Source organism: Balaenoptera acutorostrata, chromosome 3 (assembly GCF_949987535.1).
Source record: "Balaenoptera acutorostrata chromosome 3, mBalAcu1.1, whole genome shotgun sequence".
In the NCBI taxonomy this organism is placed as follows: domain Eukaryota; kingdom Metazoa; phylum Chordata; class Mammalia; order Artiodactyla; family Balaenopteridae; genus Balaenoptera; species Balaenoptera acutorostrata.
In genome coordinates, this window is record NC_080066.1 from 82,207,775 (window position 1) to 82,228,721 (window position 20,947).

The 20,947-nt window shown below is 37.6% G+C and overlaps 1 protein-coding gene across 2 annotated transcripts in view; it reads right to left on the reverse strand.

Annotated features, from left to right (window-relative positions):
• The window catches only part of UNC13C (unc-13 homolog C), a 590,366-nt gene that overhangs the window by 41,885 nt on the left and 527,534 nt on the right, over positions 1-20,947 (reverse strand). For both annotated transcript variants that reach the window (XR_009007737.1, XM_007194906.2), the window contains 2 exons: positions 20,865-20,945; positions 9,411-9,558 (listed from right to left, as the gene is read on the reverse strand). Coding sequence is in view for 1 of the 2 variants with exons in the window: in XM_007194906.2 (XP_007194968.2) it covers positions 9,411-9,558; positions 20,865-20,945 (229 nt within the window). In the remaining variant the exon portion in view is untranslated. The remainder of the gene's footprint in view (positions 1-9,410; positions 9,559-20,864; positions 20,946-20,947) is intronic.

A 20,947-nucleotide genomic window follows, 5' to 3' on the forward strand; every position in this document is an offset into this window, starting at 1 on the left:
ATCCTTGAAAGTAATGCCAATGTCAAGTGCTTTTTGTTGTTGTTTGTTTTGTTTTAGAAACAAAATAATTTTTATTTAATTTTTTGGTTTAATTTTAGAAAAATATGCCCATTACTCATTATCAGAATTGTTTAAATCCAACTTAGCCTTTAAGATGCAACTAACAGAGAGTACTTTAAGTGAGAAAGCAGTGTTCTAATACCACTGATATTCTGCATAGTCTTGGAATGAGATCTAGTTCTCACCCAATTGAGAAATGAAAAGATACCTTTCCCTTACACACAGTTGTATGGGTACTGTTATGGAAAAATTAATCTTTCAACTATTTATGCTAAAAAATGAATGAAGCAATAATGAAAGTACCCTTTTTCTGACCTAGAAATATGCATACTTAGATGAGCGCACAAAGAATGATAATTTCCCCATTACACGACATACAACAAACACCTGCTTAGTCTGTGCTATGAGGGCTCTTAAACTTTGCAAATTTCACCAGTGGCTCCCAGTTGTCTCAATCTGACTTCCAGCTTTCAGAGATGAAACTGAGCAAGATAAACTGCATTATGAGAAAGTGGGAGCTGGGATTTTGATGACTTGGCCAGAGTATAACAAATATTCTTGTGAGTGAAAAGCTAATATACTCTTCCGTTCATTCTGGGTAGCTCAGTCATCAAAATGCAATGTTTTTTGTTTCTCATTCCAAAGATAATTATTCTGATGCTTGATTTGTTTATTTTAAAATGTTAATCTTTGATGACCTGAGCGAAAGAGTTGGCATGGAAGAAAAACCTAGCAAAGCCATGAAGATTTGCCTTTGTATGCGTCGGGGTATCATTAGCAAACAGATGGAAACTCAAATTAGGGTAATTTTGGATGGTTTAAGAAAGAGACTGTTTGTGAAGGTTTAGGTGGTGGGTTAGGGAAAACACGAGGGATAGTGGGGCTGTTAATATCCATAATCCCTAAAGCCTGAGGGGCGGAAGTCGCTACTGTGGTCCACAAGGAGAGTCTTCTAGGCAAGGCAACTTTGAGAGGCTTAGAGTCAAAGGACAAAGTCAGCTTGAATGAATGGATCATGCCCAGAGGGAGCGGACAGAATGAATACCTTACCTCACTCTTGCCTCCCCCACAGCTTTGCAGGGGCTCCCTACTGGCTGAACCCAATGGGAAACAAGGAGTAAGAGAGTCTATTGTTGTAATCAATACGCCCCAGCCCCAGGGAGAAAGTAGGGTGGATTTGAAGGGGCAAATGGAAGATATTCAGCACAGCCTTTCATTGTAGTTTTAACTAGCATCTAACACAAAGGCTGGCACATGGCAAATGCTCCTAAAAATGAGTCAAATGAAAGGGTATATGAATGCATCTGTGACCTAAACTGAACACAGTAGTGTATTTCATTTTTTCCTGGTTATGTTTAAGTTCATGTAACATTGAATAACACATGGTGATTTCAAGAGTTTAATACAAATCCGTGATCTTATTCTCTCCATCTAACTTTATATAGCCCTTTGTATTTCTCCAGTGGCACTTACTATCTTCTACCTTGTACAGAAACTACTGAACACTATCAGCCATCAAACTGTAAACTTCTCTCTCTCTCTCTTTCCCCCCTCTTCTCTCTCCCTCTCTTTTGGGCTGTAAATATACTTGCTTTCAATAAAGATTTGTAATGGCATCAATTCAAATATGAGGACTATGTCATATCACACAATTTAAAATTTTCTGCATTTAATTTCCCAGCATTTATTTTTTCTAAAATTCACTAACGCACCTACTTTGTATCCAGCACGATACTGAGCACTTAGATTTGAGGGATGAGTAAGCAAGGCCCTGTCTTCTAGGATTTACATTGGGAGAAGAGAGAAATGTAGATTAGCACTCATGATATGAGTCTATGTGCAAGGGGAGTGGTACAAAATGATCTTTCTGCTGGTGGGGGACAAGGGTGAGAAGAGTAGAAAAGAGAAGAAAGACCAAAGCAGCAATAGCCTAAACACACACACACACACACACACACACACACAGAGTAGACTCTAGAGGAGTGAAATCAGCCTATGTTAGAAAGGGCTTTTGGAAAGCAGGATGCATTTTCTTATTCTCAACTTAGATTCCTACAGTACAATTACTTCCAATTAACATTCAAAAGATGCCCTGACCACTAAGTCTGCCCAGTAACTGGGCCCAGAATGAGAAGAAACTGGGAAGCAAGGAAGACGTTCGGGGATAGAGAGTTTGTTGCTGATGTGAAAAAGATACCAACTGAAAGATTACCTCCTGAACAGAAGGGAGCTTTAGTCTTACCAAAATGAGAAGTAAGAAGTATGAAGTGTAACCCCAATTATTCAAATCTATGGAGAAGAAAGCGCGGGGTGTAGGAAGTAATAATATTCTGCTTTCTTTGCTGACTAAAATAAGTGTGAAATAGTGGGAAGGGCGTTGTCTCTGCCACTTATCTATATGACTTTAGCAAGTTTCTTAATCTATTTGTGACTCATTTCTTAACCTGACAAGCATGGATGGAGTTACTCACCTCGCAGGACTGGCTGGGAAGACTGGCACAGTGGTGGACAACTTGCTTTCAGTGCCCAGCATTGCTCAGCATTACTGTAACCTTATCTAACACATCTCTACCTTGGGAAAGGATTCAGTGTGCTCAGACCGTATCACATCACCACTCCTACTAAAGTTATTTGTGTACAGCTCTTTGACTGCACTGAAGAGCCTCACCCAGCGTTGAATGGCATCAGACCAACTGCAATATTTGAAGAGCCAAATCGCATAAATTCTCCTCAATTTTTCCACTGCACCCCTAAGAAATGCTAACCTCTTGTCTTAGAAGGCAGTGCTAGCTAGTGGAATCCCACTGTCCCAAGGATAAGACAGGGGCATAGACGTGTTGGAGGGGATTCTGGTGATCTCTGAAAGGCTTATTAGCTAAAATGAGAGACCACTTCTGACTGTGCTTTCAAATCAGTATTAAATTGAAGATGGCTAAATGAACTTTATTTAGCCTGAAGATGTTCCTCAGCATTTTCTCCCATAGGTGGCATCAAGGTGGAGTTTCCGCTGTGGCCCTTGGCCTAAAGGCTAATCTCTTTATTTTGATGCCAGCTCTTCTGTCAACTAAATATTATTAATGTTAAGTTCTACATTTCTGATAAGAAGAGACCTTTTCTACAGTGAACCACTTCACAAAGGGTTTCTTTTCTTCTTATGGACATACTTTTTGTAATTTGAAGAACATAATTAGAGATAATTAATGCTTTATACATAATGAATGTATTGAAGCATATTCGTAGATTCAAAATGTGTCAGTAGCTATCTGATTTACATTTCAGATTAAAATATATTATACTCTACTTTAGCAGGAAACAAGTTATTATAATGGCCAAAACGATCTGATTTAAATTTTAAGAAATTTCAAATAAGCAAGGACTCAAAGATATTGCTCATAAAAAGTTAAAAAGAGGACAGATTATAGAATAAAGACATTTCACTTCATATATTTTAATAGATACAGTCATTTTTTTTTTGTTTTTGCTTTATGAGCCATTTGTAACTTAGACATAAAAAATCCCCTTTGTCTTTAAAGCTTTTTAGATTTAGGCTCCTCAAGCTGTAATAAATGCTCAGGTAAGGAAACAGAATATGACACAGGATAGGTCAGCAATTAATCATTCTATGCCTCATTCCAAATTGTGTTATCCATTGAAAAGAATTCTACTTAATATGTTAAAGTTTTATACATTTTTCACTGTCTGCTACTGCATGAAATATTCAAAGAGCCCTTGGTATAATGAAATAGCTGTTACAGAAGCTTTTTTTAAAATGATGATGAATATTGTAATTAAGATTCAAGAAATGAATTTTGTACCAGCTTCTAAAACTGTAAGTAACACATTTTTGAGAAACCACAATAAAAAAGTATAAATTTTCAAGCTAACTACCCAATTTAAGCCATAGGGCCAACTCCAAGAGAAGAACATGGTAATTACTTTAAATACTAAAATAATTTCTACTAATGTTACACAAAATAGTTAACAGTGCAAGGAACTCTAAGGTACTTTTTAACCCTATCTATTAGTGGTGATATGGTGAATTTTGCTTTAAAAGCAAAATAAACACTTTTTCCTCATAAAAATATACTGTGGATATGCTTGACATGTTGGGATTTTAAAATTAAGAATGCAAGGATATTCTTTCCTGGACAGTTTCTGAATCCAGAATGCCTTCCTCTTTCTACCTCCTCATGACTCAGTTTTCCCACTGACTGTTCTGCCTTTCCGGTCTTCCCAAGGCAAATTTTTCCCTCTTCTAACATGACATGTTACATCACTTCTCATGTTGTTTCAGTCTAGTATTAGAGCAGGGTGTCCCAACCTCAGCACTACTGCCACCTGGAGACTTTAGGTAACTTCTTGTTGTGGCCTGTCCTGTGCACCGTAAGACGTTTAACAGCCTCCCTGCTCTCCCCCCACTATACCGGTAACATGACCACCACTCCCAGATGAGACAAGCAGAGCTCTTCAGATATTTGTAAATTAATTGCCCTGGGGGGACAAATTCACCTCTGCTTGAGAACCACCATATTAGAGCACCTGGTGTACATAACACTATGTTCAGCTTTGAATATATGCCCCGTGGTGTGGGACTTTATTCAGAGGTGATGCTCAGTAAATATTTGTTAAGTGAATGCAGCATAATATGGTGTTTTCTTACTGCAGTACCTTGCTAGGCTAATAAACATGACACTCTTATGAATCGAACTCTCAGTTTCACTTGAGGATTTAAGAATACTTCTCTATCCATTTGGCATTTGTTTATTTTCCAATATTTGGAATAGAAAGAGGAGAGAAGACAGTGTTTTTTCCAAACTGATGGATTTCATTTGAACTCTGGGCTCATAAATTTCTAATGAAACTCTATCCCTTTTTTTTTTTTTTTTATTACTGGAGAAAGAGGACATCTAAATCTATTCTAAAAAGAGATCAAAGAAAGAGGAAAGGAAGGTGAAAATGGAGAGAATGGAGCAAGGGAAAAAAAGAGGAATAAAATAAAGAATAAGTGAGCAATATACAGCAGGTTTTTCTATACTCACAAGCCCATTTGTGTAAAAACTGAATTAAAAATATTTTTAAAGAAAGTATGTCTTTCAGTTTGAAGACAGTGAAAAAATAATTCATTAATATTCATTGTTTTTTTCCCATATATTTAATGTTACAATTAATTTGCTAACACAGATCAGGAAAAAACAGAAAGGAGAAAGAGATGTGAAAGAACATTTTAACAAGAGAGAGGGAAAGAAGAAAACGGAGTAAGGGAAGATTTTATGAGAATACGAGAACAAAATATGGATGCTTTAAAAAGCACAGTTAAATTTCTAAAGGATTCCAAGTTCTTTTACACAACATGTTGATTAAGTAACACTTGAATGATGATTCATTAATACTTGTAGAGTATGAGTTAGAAATGAAGGAGACCAAAAATCAGTTTGTGTTTTGTCAGTCATAAAGTAAATGAAATATGTAAAATTTGTTTCCAAATAATGTTCACTACTTTATGAGTTTCTCTAATTAGTTCTATATTCCTAACTTAAGAAATCGTGAGAGAAAAAGCTCAAGTAATGGGGAAAAATTCATTCAGGGCATTTGGCCTTTATAATTTAATTAGCATCGAGAAGATGCAGGCATAATGGTTAAGAGCCCAGGATTTAGATCTAGAGGAGCTGACCTGGAATCTGAATCCTCACTTTCCAGCAGCGTGACCCTGGATTTGGGTTCCCCCGGGAGCAGAAAGTTGCGACAAGCATTCCACGGTAAATGGTCCATCTGGGAAGGCATCTTCCCTGAAGGGATGAAGCTTCATCTCACAGGGGAACTCTGGAGTTGGCGTAGAATTCATTTTAGAGTTGTCCCAACTGAGGAAGCTGACGTTTTGTCTGTTTTTTAATCTGCCAGCTTCCTGTCTTTCACTGGTTGAGGGCTGCTTCCTGGGGATCTGACAGCCCAGCGTACCCTGAATGGGGCTCCTCAGGCAGAGGGTAGCAGGGGTTTGCAGTGAGCAGCACTAGCTCCCATTTCAAATTTTATATTTGAAAGATACCATAACACCAGTATGGTCTTTCTAAATTGTATTAACCAAATATAAATTAGATTAACGAAAATTAAACATAATAAATATTCGCGGCTATTTGGTACTGAGCCAAGTTCTAGAAAATTATTTGAATAATTGCAACAATATTTACACTGGAAACTGAGACTTCATTTGGTCATTTTGGACTCTTCCTGATACTAGGATAGCAGGTACAAAAATGGGAGAGTTGATCCTACTATTAATTGTAAATGCGCATCTGCAGGGAGGATACCAAAGGAATCCAAGGGGTGGCACCCAAGTTCCTCTCTTTCAACACACCCCGTGTCAAATGTTCATGGAAGAGTAGAGCAGCCCATGTAAATAAGACCCTCGAGAATTCAACTTTTCTATGTTTCTCTGTCAGTTAAAGAACCCTAGAAGCTGAGGTTCCTTAGAAGCCAAAGGAAATATGGGCTGGCCCCGGGCATTTGGAAGTCATACATACAACCTATGACTTTAGGGACTGTTATAGAAATGGGGATTGCATCCTTTAATATGTTCTATTTTGGGGTATGTCATACAGAATTCTAACAGTCAGTGAATTTTCCTCTATCTCTCCTTTCCCTATTTTATAAGGGATATGGTGCTGTTGCTAACTTTATTATTCAGTCTATGGTAATGAGTATTGCGATAGGATTGTGATAGAATTGGAAGAAAGGAACTGGATAAAAGCTCAGAAACACTGCATCCATTAATTGATGAGACTTGGCTCGCCTCTGTTTTTGATTGAACAATGGTTATGTTCTATTAGGCAGCAGTGTTTCTCTCTTCCTCCTCCCCTCCCCCCAGTTTGAAAGTATAAGCAAGTATTTGAGCAGGTAGAAAGGAGAATTGTAGAGAGAGGGCAGGTGATTGATAGTGGAGAAGTCCCCATTATCACCAAAGAAAGACGTGGAAAGCATATATGAGCTGCGGTGGGCCCCACTGGAGGAAGCTGGGCGGCAGCCTTCTGGCTGGGACCCCATTCCAGAGGGCTGGACACTAGCAGCAGACACTCAAGGGGCAGGAAGCCACAGTAGGTGCTGCAGGAGGCAAGAACTGAGGGCTCCCTGAAGGGAGCTGAGCAGATAGGAGGATCCCTAGCACGGGGCCCTCAGGAAGCAGGTACTGGACGCAGCTGTACAGGGGGCATTAAAGACATCTCCCTCCTCCCCTTCAGTTTCTGCCCCCAAAGCCCTGAAGCAGAGAGGGATCTAGAGGGTGATGGGGACGGGGGAGCAAAGGGCACTTCAAGTCCCCTTCACACCTCAGGACCTTTGGGCCTGATCATGCTGGGCTGGGGGGTGCAGTTGGAGGGATGACAAGGGAGGGAGGGAGGAGATGGAAATAGTTTCCACCCGGCATGGTTGAAGGTAACTATCAGAGAAAAGGCAAGCCATTTCATATCCATAGCCTACCAATTTCAATTATGCAAAAAAAAAAAAAAAAAAAAAAATTGTGTACTTAGAAAAAGCCAGAAAAGGGGAGTAAAAAAAGAAAAAGAAAGACCAAGATGAAAATAAGTTACGTTGTCAGGGATTATTAGGATTATGAATCCTCTTATTCCCCGCCGCTATTTATTTTTGATGTTGCCAAACAATTCATACAAAAGAAAATCAACACGTGTGCCAAATTCCATACACCGAAATTGATATACATATGTAGTTTTTTCGGTGTAACATCTCTGTTGAAACATGGGTTGTGTGTATATACACATAATGTATACCTATAAAAGCAGAGCTAGGGCTTCCCTGGTGGCACAGTGGCTGGGAGTCTGCCTGCCAATGCAGGGGACACGGGTTCGAGCCCTGGTCTGGGAAGATCCCGCGTGCCGCGGAGCGGCTGGGCCCGTGAGCCACAACTGCTGAGCCTGCGCGTCTGGAGCCTGTGCCCCGCAGCGGGGGGGGCCGCGATAGTGAAAAGGCCCGCGCACCGCGATGAAGAGCGGCCCCCGCACCGCGATGAAGAGTGGCCCCCGCTTGCCGCAACTAGAGAAAGCCCTCACACGAAAACTAAGAGACCCAACACAGTCATAAAAATAAATAAATAAATAAAATAAATAAAGTATTAAAAAAAAAAAAAAAAAAAAACTATAAAAAAAAAAAAAGCAGAGCTAAGTTTTTATACACTCACATTCTTTGGGAATAAAGCAATGACACTATTCTGATAAGATGTGTTAGAATTGCATTCATATTTACAAAGTTTAGAAAACCTTGAGGGATCATGGGTTCAAGAAGTAATGTATATCTTGACAAGGCTTTATGACTCAACTCTTTTCTCCTTTCTGGAACCATCCTAAAATGTAAGCTGGGTTTGAAGATCACATTAAGAGGAGTATTTATAGCATTTAGTCGGATACTATCAGAAAGCACAAAGTATAATGTTAAAGACAGGTCAAGCACCTACCTAGCACCTACCTACCTTGGCATTATCTTCCATGTAATTAGAAAAATGAAAATATCCATGATGAAACATAGACAAGTCTGGAGCATTTTCATCAGAGGAAAAAGATCCGTATGCTTCCTTTGAAGGAGCTCTCATGAATGAAGATAGTGTCCTCTTATTTCTTTTTATTATATCTGGGAGGCAATTTATTATGTTCTAGAGTTTGAGCCTGCATTTGGCTTTTTTTTTTTTTTTTTGACTCAGAGGAACATTTTCAATAATCTCTCAGAAATGCCAGATCTTAAATACATGGAATTACCAAAATATAATAAATCACAAAGCAACTTGAAAGAAAGGTTAACAGTAATATCCTAGAAGCTTATGAGGTGGGAACTTTGCCACATGAAACAGATCTGAGTTTCCAATAAAATACTTGGCTCTTGGCTCATTTCAAAGTAAGTTAGAATTTTTCTTATATAAAATTAGGATTAAATGATGTTGCCCTCCTGAAAACCCAATAGCAGGAGATTTTTGCATTTGAAGGCAGGATTTGGGGAATTATGCTCTTACTTTGGAAGTTACCAAGACCAACAAACACTAACTCTTTTGTTCTAAATTGAGAATATCACAGTTATGGATATTCAAAACTAGGGTTTACTAAATTTTATGAAATTAGAATCAACAGCAAAGGTCAACCACTCTATATAGTTTTAGTATTGAGCATATCCCAGTGTTATTGAAATTATGAAATAATTTGCTAAAGATTGGGCAATTTTCTATGAATAATAATTACCCATTCTTATTGCTGCTTTAATTTATTATAGTCAAATTAGAGATATTATTTATAATGATTTCTATGTTGAAGTTTAGTTGTGTTCAGTTTACTTATTCTCACATCCAATGTGTTACTTACTCTGTGAGGTCTGAGTGTCTATGAATTTCTTTATCAAGGCATCAGTTGTTTGGGTATAAAGACTGAGAGCGTATCTCAGAGACTGAAGATCTGGGCTTTTCTCCAAGAAATTCTTTTTCAGGCCATTTCCTCCTGCATGAAAGTATTGCTAAAAAGAAAAAAATAATGTAAGCAGAGGCATTTAGAAAGAAGTATTAGATGAAAGATTTTATTGCCATAATTGTGAGGCTCAAATGGAATAATACAGTATGATCAACATGAGGTAGATACAAAGAAATAGCACCAGATGGCCATTGCCAAGTCATCACCATGTAGTTCAGGTTCCCTCAGTATCTCTGAAGGGTTGCTCTGCATCACAGACATCAGATCCTCGCAGCTTGACTTTTCCTCTCATTCAACACTTAAGTTAAAGAAATGGGATCATGAAGATGCAGTGGCCAGCATGCTTACAGAATGCCAGGTTTAGATACTGTGTCAACTTGGTTGTTGACTTCTGTTTCCAGAACATGAGAAAAACATCCAGGGTTGTCAAATTTCATAAAGAAGGTATCTCCTGGTCATGTATTTTCCAGATACTAGTTTGCAATTCTAGGACAGGTGCCCACTGCTCCCATCTTCCCCATGATCTAATCACACAATGGTGCACACATAGGCCAACCTGAGGATGCAGAGTGGTCCTTGGAAGTCCAACATCTCCTGAACCTTGTGTCTGAGAAATGCAATGAAACACAGAGCTTCTTTCTTCTTCTTTTTTTGCTCTTGTTATCCAGCAAACTCAAAGCATTGCAATATTTATAGGTAAGGTAATAGAGAACATGTATATTTGACAATAAATGAGGTGATTGAGGGATACGAGCATTCCTAATGCTGCAGGTATTAAGCACAGACATCACTTTGGAGGGCTCACTAGAGATATGTGATGGGATTAAGGATGTTATTTCCCAACCATTTATAGATGATAATGTGTTTATAGTATTCTATTAATGTTAGATAAATGGTTCTCTCTCTCTCCCTGTACCAACAATGCTAAACTACACCCTCATTGCAACCTGCCTCGTACAATCTAGGATTCTCACAGAAGGGTATGTTTTGGAAAAGCTCAACAAATGATTCTGATACACTCTCCTAAATGGATATATGTTATCCCTCTATCCCACTTCTTAAAAATTTCTGAGGTGAAACATGTCAGTGAACTGAAAATTCATAATTGTCTCAGTTTTCTTCCCTAAGTAGAAACACACTCTGAGCATTTGTAGGCATCTGAGTGTAATTTCAGAGACCGTAATGTAGAGAAGACTAAGGGCACAGGCCTGAGGATGTAGGCAATGGTGATATGATCTGAAGAAAGTTGGCTACAACTGCAGACACCCTCCTCCCAAAGAAAAACCCATGGCCACTTACATTTCCATTCCACTCCAGCTGGGTGCACTGTGAAAACACAAGCTGCACCTAAAGCTACCTATGGTTATGAAGAGGGGGCACAGCAAAATGGGAAGAGCCTTTTCTTATTTTTGAAGAGTCAACAAAGCTGTAATATTTAAACTTGTTCTGTACCTTGATCTTCTTATATAAATGTTAAAATATTTTCAGATGTAGAAAGTATTTATTGAAGACTGAGAGTCTGGAATTGTTTCAGGTGCCTTGGTGGATGAAAAAAAAATATCAGAGTTCCTTTCCTTAGGAAAGGTGATATGATACTTAAAGTGGAAAAATATTAAATGAGTGTATTGAGAGTGGAAGGTTTCACTTGGATTTGTTTTTCCTGGAGGAGTGGTGGGGTGAGCTCTGGAGCTCTGTTTACGTAATGACCCAGGGAAGTATCATATGAAGTAACATACCCTAACTGTAAAGAGTAGTGGGATAAACTGAACCAGGACTAGGTAGCATCTGTGGAGGGGAAGGCATTCTCCCTCTCAATGTTTCCCAGACAAACTTCAGTTTTATCAAACCTGAGCATAAGTGCTGGAGAATTAAATTAGTGAAGTACAGGAAGAAAAATGAGCAGCAGCTACAATGATGTTTCACGATCTCTTGGCAACTGAGAGTTGTCAGAAATGCAAATTAATTATTTCTGGTGGGATGCAACTGATGACTGTTTTGTGGCTAGATCTGTTTTGCCTCTATTTGTAAATTTATTTCAGCTTTCCTCATTGCTTATCTTTATGTGTGGTTCTTGGAAATCTTCTTTGAGCCAGTTATAAGATCTTACTGGTTCCCTCATTAATTGATGAGTTAAATAATATTTTGGACAAGTTTTATAACTGCATGAATGTCACAGTTATACTCTAATTTTTTAAATTAATTTTTATTGGAGTATAGTTTATTTACAATGTTATGTTAGTTTCTGCTGTACAACGAAGTGAATCAGTTATACATATACATATATCTACTCTTTTTTTATATTCTATTCCAATATAGGTCATTACAGAGTACTGAGTGGAGTTCCCTGTGCTATACAGCAGGTTCTTATTAGTTAACAATTTTATATATAGCAGTGGGTATATGTCAATCCCGAACTCCCAATTTATCCCTCCCCCCCTTCCCCCTTGGTAACCATAAGTTTGTTTTCTACATCTGTGACTCTGTTTTGTAAATAGGTTCATTTGTACCATTTATTTTTAAAGATTTCACATACAAGCAATATCATATGATACTTGTCTTTCTCTGTCTTACTTCACTCAGTATGACAATCTCTAAGTCCATCCACCTCACTACAAGTAACTCAATTTCGTTTCTTTTTATGGCTGAGTAATATTCCATTGTATATATGTGCCACATCTTCTTTATCCATTCATCTGTTGATGGACGTTTAGGTTGTTCCCATGTCCTGGCTATTGTAAATAGTGCTGCAATGAACGTTGGAATACATGTGTCTTTTCGAATTATGGTTTTCTTTGGATATATGCCCAGGAGTGGGATTGCTGGATCATATGGTGGTTCTACTTTTAGTTTTTTAAGGAACCTCCATACTGTTCTCCATAGTGGCTGCATCAATTTACATTCCCACCAACAGTGTAGGAGGGTTCCCTTTTCTGTGTTTTTTAATCACAGTTTCAGTTTCAGTACTTGTGATTGGTCTGTTCATATTTTCTAATTCTTCCTGGTTCAGTCTTAGAAGGTTGTATCTTTCTAAGAATTTGTCCATTACTTCTAGGTTGACTATTTTATTGGCATATAGCTGCTTATAGTAGTCTCTTATGATCCTTTGTATTTCTGTGGTGTCAGTTTTAACTTCTCCTCCTTTTTCATTTCTAATTTTATTGATTTGAGTCCTCTCCGTCTTTTTCTTGATGAATCTGGTTAATGGTTTATCAATTTTGTCTTCTCAAAGAACGAGCTTTTAGTTTTACTGATCTTTGCTATTGTTTTCTTTGTTTCTATTTCATTTATTTCTTTTTTTTTTTTTAATGTCTGAAACATTTATATTAACATATTTCCATACATATTTCCATACAAATACAAATATAAGATTTTTAGAAATTTCATGTAATGTCTGAAACATTTATATTAACATATTTCCATACAAATAACCCAATGAAAGTTTAGTATTAGTTGTTTTGTTTGTTTTTTTATACTGCAGGTTCTTATTAGGCATCAGTTTTATACACATCAGTGTATACATGTCGATCCCAATCGCCCAATTCAGCACACAACCATCCCCACCTCACCGCAGTTTTCCCCCCTTGGTGTCCATATGTCCATTCTCTACATCTGTGTCTCAACTTCTGCCCTGCAAAGCGGCTCATCTGTACCATTTTTCTAGGTTCCACATACATGCATTAATATACGATATTTGTTTTTCTCTTTCTGACTTACTTCACTCTGTATGACAGTCTCTAGATCCATCCACGTCTCAACAAATGACTCAATTTCGTTCCTTTTTAAGGCTGGGTAATATTCCATTGTATATATGTACCACATCTTCTTTATCCATTCATCTGTTGATGGGCATTTAGGTTGCTTCCATGACCTGGCTATTGTAAATAGTGCTGCAATGAACATTCGGGTGCATGTGTCTTTTTGAATTACGGTTTTCTCTGGGTATATGCCCAGTAGTGGGATTGCTGGGTCATATGGTAATTCTATTTTTAGTTTTTTAAGGAACCTCCATACTGTTCTCCATAGTGGCTGTATCAATTTACATTCCCACCAACAGTGCAAGAGGGTTCCCTTTTCTCCACACCCTCTCCAGCACTTGTTGTTTGTAGATTTTCTGATGATGCCCATTCTAACAGGAGTGAGGTGATACCTCATTGTAGTTTTGATTTGCATTTCTCTAATAATTAGTGATGTTGAGCATCTTTTCATGTGCTTCGTGGCCGTCTGTATGTCTTCTTTGGAGAAATGTCTATTTAGGTCTTCTGCCCATTTTTGGATTGGGGTGTTTGTTTCTTTGATATTGAGCTGAATGAGCTGTTTATATATTTTGGAGATTAATCCTTTGTCCGTTGATTCATTTGCAAATATTTTCTCCCATTCTGAGGGTTGTCTTTTCGTCTTGTTTATGGTTTCCTTTGCTGTGCAAAAGCTTTGAAGTTTCATTAGGTCCCACTTGTTTATTTTTGTTTTTATTTCCATTACTCTAGGAGGTGGATCAAAAAAGATCTTGCTGTGATTTATGTCAAAGAGTGTTCTTCCTATGTTTTCCTCTAAGAGTTTTATAGTGTCCAGTCTTATATTTAGGTCTCTAATCCATTTTGAGTTTATTTTTGTGTATGGTGTTAGGGAGTATTCTAATTTCATTCTTTTACATGTAGCTGTCCAGTTTTCCCAGCACCACTTATTGAAGAGACTGTCTTTTCTCCATTGTATATCTTTGCCTCCTTCGTCATAGATTAGTTGACCATAGGTGCGTGGGTTAATCTCTGGGCTTTCTATCTTGTTCCATTGATCTATGTTTCTGTTTTTGTGCCAGTACCATATTGTCTTGATTACTGTAGCTTTGTAGTATAGTCTGAAGTCAGGGAGTCTGATTCCTCCAGCTCCATTTTTTTGCCTCAAGACTGCTTTGGCTATTCGGGGTCTTTTGTGTCTCCATACAAATTTTAAGATGATTTGTTCTAGCTCTGTAAAAAATGCCATTGGTAATTTGATAGGGATTGCATTGAATCTGTAGATTGCTTTGGGTAGTATACTCATTTTCACAATGTTGATTCTTCCAATCCAAGAACATGGTATATCTCTCCATCTGTTGGTATCATCTTTAATTTCTTTCATCAGTGTCTTATAGTTTTCTGCATACAGGTCTTTTGTATCCCTAGGTAGGTTTATTCCTAGGTATTTTATTCTTTTTGTTGCAATGGTAAATGGGAGTGTTTCCACAATTTCTCTTTCAGATTTTTCATCATTAGTGTATAGGAATGCAAGAGATTTCTGTGCATTAATTTTGTAACCTGCAACTTTACCATATTCATTAATTAGCTCTAGCAGTTTTCTGGTGGCAGTTTTAGGATTCTCTATGTATAGTATCATGTCATCCGCAAACAGTGACAGTTTTACTTCTTCTTTTCCAATTTGTATTCCTTTTATTTCTTTGTCTTCTCTGATTGCCGTGGCTAGGACTTCCAGAACTATGTTGAATAATAGTGGTGAGAGTGGACATCCTTGTCTCGTTCCTGATCTTAGAGGAAATGCTTTCAGTTTTTCACCATTGAGAATGATGTTTGCTGTGGGTTTGTCATATATGGCCTTTATTATGTTGAGGTAGGTTCCCTCTATGCCCACTTTCTGGAGAGTTTTTATCATAAATGGGTGTTGAATTTTGTCAAAAGCTTTTTCTGCATCTCTTGAGATGATCATATGGTTTTTATTCTTCAATTTGTTAATATGGTGTATCACATTGATTGATTTGCGTATATTGAAGAATCCTTGCATCCCTGGGATAAATCCCACTTGATCGTGGTGTATGATCCTTTTAATGTGTTGTTGGATTCTGTTTGCTAGTATTTTGTTGAGGATTTTTGCATCTACATTCATCAGTGATATTGGTCTGTAATTTTCTTTTTTTGTAGTGTCTTTGTCTGGTTTTGGTATCAGGGTGATGGTGGCCTCATAGAATGAGTTTGGGAGTGTTCCTTCCTCTGCAATTTTTTGGAAGAGTTTGAGAAGGATGGGTGTTAGCTCTTCTCTAAATGTTTGATAGAATTCACCTGTGAAGCCATCTGGTCCTGGACTTTTGTTTGTTGGAAGATTTTTAATCACAGTTTCAATTTCATTACTTGTGATTGGTCTGTTCATATTTTCTGTTTCTTCCTGATTCAGTCTTGGAAGGTTATACCTTTCTAAGAATTTGTCCATTTCTTCCAGGTTGTCCATTTTATTGGCATAAAGTTGCTTGTAGTAGTCTCTTAGGATCTTTTGTATTTCTGCGGTGTCTGTTGTAACTTCTCCTTTTTCATTTCTGATTTTATTGATTTGAGTCCTGTCCCTCTTTTTCTTGATGAGTCTGGCTAATGGCTTATCAATTTTGTTTATCTTCTCAAAGAACCAACTTTTAGTTTTATTGATCTTTGCTATTGTTTTCTTTGTTTCTATTTCATTTATTTCTGCTCTGATCTTTATGATTTCTTTCCTTCTGCTAACTTTGGGTTTTGTTTGTTCTTCTTTCTCTAGTTTCTTTAGGTGTAAGGTTAGATTGTTTACTTGAGATTTTTCTTGTTTCTTTAGGTAGGCTTGTATAGCTATAAACTTCCCTCTTAGAACTGCTTTTGCTGCATCCCATAGGTTTTGGGTCGTCGTGTTTTCATTGTCATTTGTCTCTAGGTATTTTTTGATTTCCTCTTTGATTTCTTCAGTGATCTCTTGGTTATTTAGTAACGTATTGTTTAGCCTCCATGTGTTTGTCTTTTTTACGTTTTTTTCCCTGTAATTCATTTCTAATCTCATAGCATTGTGGTCAGAAAAGATGCTTGATATGATTTCAATTTTTTTAAATTTACTGAGGCTTGATTTGTGACCCAAGATGTGATCTATCCTGGAGAATGTTCCGTGCGCACTTGAGAAGAACGTGTAATCTGCTGTTTTTGGATGGAATGTCCTATATATATCAATTAAATCTATCTGGTCTATTGTGTCATTTAAAGCTTCTGTTTCCTTATTTATTTTCATTTTGGATGATCTGTCCATTGGTGTAAGTGAGGTGTTAAAGTCCCCCACTATTATTGTGTTACTGTCGATTTCCTCTTTTATAGCTGTTAGCAGTTGCCTTATGTATTGAGTTGCTCCTATGTTGGGTGCATATATATTTATAATTGTTATATCTTCTTCTTGGATTGATCCCTGGATCATTATGTAGTGTCCTTCCTTGTCTCTTGTAACATTCTTTATTTTAAAGTCTATTTTATCTGATATGAGTATAGCTACTCCAGCTTTCTTTTGAATTCCATTTGCATGGAATATCTTTTTCCATCCCCTCACTTTCAGTCTGTATGTGTCCCTGGGTCTGAAGTGGGTCTCTTGTAGACAGCATATATATGGGTCTTGTTTTTGTATCCATTCAGCCAGTCTATGTCTTTTGGTTGGGGCATTTAATCCATTCACGTTTAAGGTAATTATCGATATGTATGTTCCTATGACCATTTTCTTAATTGTTTTGGGTTTGTTTTTGTAGGTCCTTTTCTTCTCTTGTGTTTCCCACTTAGAGAAGTTCCTTTAGCATTTGTTGTAAAGCTGGTTTGGTGGTGCTGAATTCTCTTAGCTTTTGCTTGTCTGTAAAGCTTTTGATTTCTCCATCGAATCTAAATGAGATCCTTGCTGGGTAGAGTAATCTTGGTTGTAGGTTCTTCCCTTTCATCACTTTAAGTATATCATGCCACACCCTTCTGGCTTGTAGAGTTTCGGCTGAGAAATCAGCTGTTAACCTTATGGGAGTTCCCTTGTATGTTATTTGTCATTTTTCCCTTGCTGCTTTTAATAATTTTTCTTTGTCTTTAATTTTTGTCAATTTGATTACTATTTGTCTCAGCATGTTTCTCCTTGGGTTTATCTTGCCTGGGACTCTGTGCCTCCTGGACTTTGGTGGCTATTTCCTTTCCCATATTAGGAAAGTTTTTGACTATAATCTCTTCAAATATTTGCTTGGGTCCTTTATCTCTCTCTTCTCCTTCTTGGAACCCTATAATGCAAATGTTGGTGCATTTACTGTTGTCCCAGAGGTCTCTTAGGCTGTCTTCATTTCTTTTCATTCTTCTTTCTTTATTCTGTTACACAGCAGTGATTTCCACCATTCTGTCTTCCAGATCACTTATCCGTTCTTCTGCCTCAGTTATTTTGCTACTGATTCCTTCTAGTGTATTCTTCATTTCAGTTACGTATTTTTCATTTCTGTTTGTTCTTTAATTCTTCTAGGTCTTTGTTAAACATTTCTTGCATCTTCTCAATCTTTGCCTCCATTCTTTTTTCAAGGTCCTGGATCATCTTCACTATCATTATTCTGAATTCTTTTTCTGGCAGGTTGCCTATCTCCACTTCATTTAGTTGTTTTTCTGGGGTTTTATCTTGTTCCTTCATCTGGTACGTAGTCCTCTGCCTTTTCATTTTGTCTAAGTTTCTGAGAATATGTGTTTTGGTCCACAGGATGCAGGATTGTAGCTCTTCCTCAAAAGCTCAACTTTAAATAGGGTTTCTCCATTGGCCTCTGTAGCAGCTTGCACATACTGATTAAGCTGTTAGCTGTCTGTTTCAGAGCTGTTGCCTTTCTCCTTTTATTTTCAAATACTGTTGATTTGGCTCAGTGTTGGCAGGTAAATGTTATGTCTCTAAGGCCAACCATGCCAGCTGCGGCAGATCATTGTAATTCTGTTTCTTGTGCCATGTTCTATCCTTTTAACTTACAATTGAAACTACCTGCAACTGGTATGACTAATCCAGTCCAATTAGAATTTTAGTATTTAAGAAAGTTAATATTTTCATTGGTACTTGTGTAGAGGTTGAAGGATTTCACATTATTTTAAATAATTAAAAAATAAACTAAATAATTGAAATACAGTATTTTAATTTAAAAAGAACTAATCTCTCTGTAGGAATATTACTTGTTTTGGCTTGCTGCATTTTCCTACACCTTGTTAACATTTAGTGAAATAATGAAACATAGAAGCAAGGACACTGATTTTAGAGTTTGGAATCTTTTCTCAGCTCTGCCAATTACAAGCAACTCTGTGGCTTTAGGCAAATAAGTTAAACCTGCTTAGCCTCTGCTTTTTCATCTGTAAAATGTGAATGATCGTTCTTGATGTACTTAACACCCAGGATGTTTACAAGGATCAGGAGAGATAATTTACGTATACGAAAGATGATTGAAATAATGCATAACACTATTTCAGTCTATAGTCTACAAATTCCATAGCATTCTCTTCCTTCAGTTCTCACTTTCTCATGTCCAGCTTATTTGCTTAAATTCAGCTAAAGAGGAATTAAGGATCATGTCTTTGGCAGCCTGGGTAGCATCTACTGCTTCAGTATAAGAATATCTTTCTCATGAAGCCTCTGCCTTACAGTGTTCCCTTTGCTGGGCTCCCAGCAGATATTGAATCACTAGCTCTTGTGGCTACAATTCTTTTAAGTAGTACTCCTCTTTCTCCTGAATTCCTTTGCAGTCAACATTACAGTTAGTGCCTTGTAGTACAGTCAGGGCGAATCTCAGAATCAGAAAAGATAAAAGGGTCTCAAAGCAGGTAAAGCAGGTGTAGCATGGGGACCCCAGAGAAAAAGTTGGCATCACAGAAGTTGGAAAATAAGGAGACTGAAGACCTGACCTCAGACTCTGAGGTTCAGAAGGACCAGGGTCAGACTCTGGTCCTGGAGAACAAGATAATGACATGGATCCATTTGCTGGATCTTGGACACCAGGCAGTAGTTTTTTCCTAAAGAGCAAGGCAAGTGTCTGGTGGCTGAGGCTGAACTAAAATATCATTGGATGACCTGGGAAGGAAAATGGGATAGTTGAGCTGTCAACATCTAGATCAGGGGGATCTGCTTGGGGATCAGGATTGTCCCAGAGTTTGGGCAGAACTAGTCCTGTGGGAGGTGGTCATTTGTCCCCACCAAGAAGAATTAGAGAAATGCTGGGGTTAGGAACAGGAGCCAGGTCTGTCAGTACATTGAATGCCATTCTCTATTTTCACAGAACATATTTTTCTTGTGCTCTCTCTCAGAGTCATCCATTGACCTTATAAAATCCATGTAGGGCTGAATTCTGATTTTAAAAATCTTACTTTTTTTTTTTTTTTTTTTTTTTACTGTTCATGGTGTGCCTTGGAGTTATTTTTTCTACTAGAACTTCCTTATTTGTAGCCATTAGTGCTGCTATAACTCCATAGGGTCAGTCATTTCTTATTCATATTTTTGAAAATCATTTTCAAAAAGAACAGGTTTTTTATCTTTTCCTTTTTCTTCATGTTTACCATTTTAAAAAATGATTTTGCAAAATGTTTATACTTCCAGCCCATACTCTGGCTGCATCTTTAGAAACTCCATCACTGTCATCTCACTGCTGAAATTCACACTTGCCACTTTCCACCAGGTGTCACAAAATAGTCACCTCACAAATTTCATTTTGCAGTTTTTGACACTGAAGCAGCAAAAGATGTCCTCTTATTAAATGCTGAGACTACAAAAGTCATGAAGTAATAGTTTTTTGAAGGTGTCCAATTGTTATACAAATAGAACTCTGTTTTAATGACTACCGTTGCAGTGTCTGTTTCTATCCAGTGAGATTATTCTGTGCTCGGAAAATGGCTTGTGGTAGCTCACAGTTCTTTGCTACACTATTCACACATCCTTGATAATAGATGCTTCCCCAAGTGAAGTATTGAGACATTGGACACAGTCCAAATTTAGGAGATGAATTAATTTTTCACCTTAATAAACTTTCACATATAAATATAAAATGTATGTATGTAAATCTATAAAGAATCATATGAAAACAAAGAACTTCTAAGTTATGTTTTGAGATCTGCCTATATTTAGCCCACAATCCAATAACTTTTGGTCAACCTTTGGCTATGAAAAATTGATGCACATAATGCAATGCCTTTGCGTTTTCAGCAGAAAACTAAATTATTGTCCTTACTAAGAGAGAAGAGAAAATTGATCTTTCCAAAACCATTTCAGCAAACATAGAAAACACAAACAGGAATTCTGTTAATCCTAAATCCCCTGAAGTATCTATTTAACTGGGCTTTGGGGGTACATGTCTTTCTTTGAAAACACCTGTTAAACATAAATTTCATACACATTTTCTAAAGGTAGACAAAGGAAGCAACTCTAAGGGCAGAGCAATAAGGATGTAATAATGACATAGTATGGCCTAAGTCCGACACACTCCCAGAATGTATGTGTACAACTGTCTACTGTGTCTATGGATGGCACAGCTCTACAGACATGCATCTGGGGGTACCTTTCTCTGAGGGTACACAGAGAACTCTGGATCCATATCCAGGGACACTATAACCTTACCTTGATGGTAGCCAGGACCACCTCCATTATAGCACACTGTCTCCGTGTCAGACCCTTGGTATCCTCTCGAATCATGTGCTCCT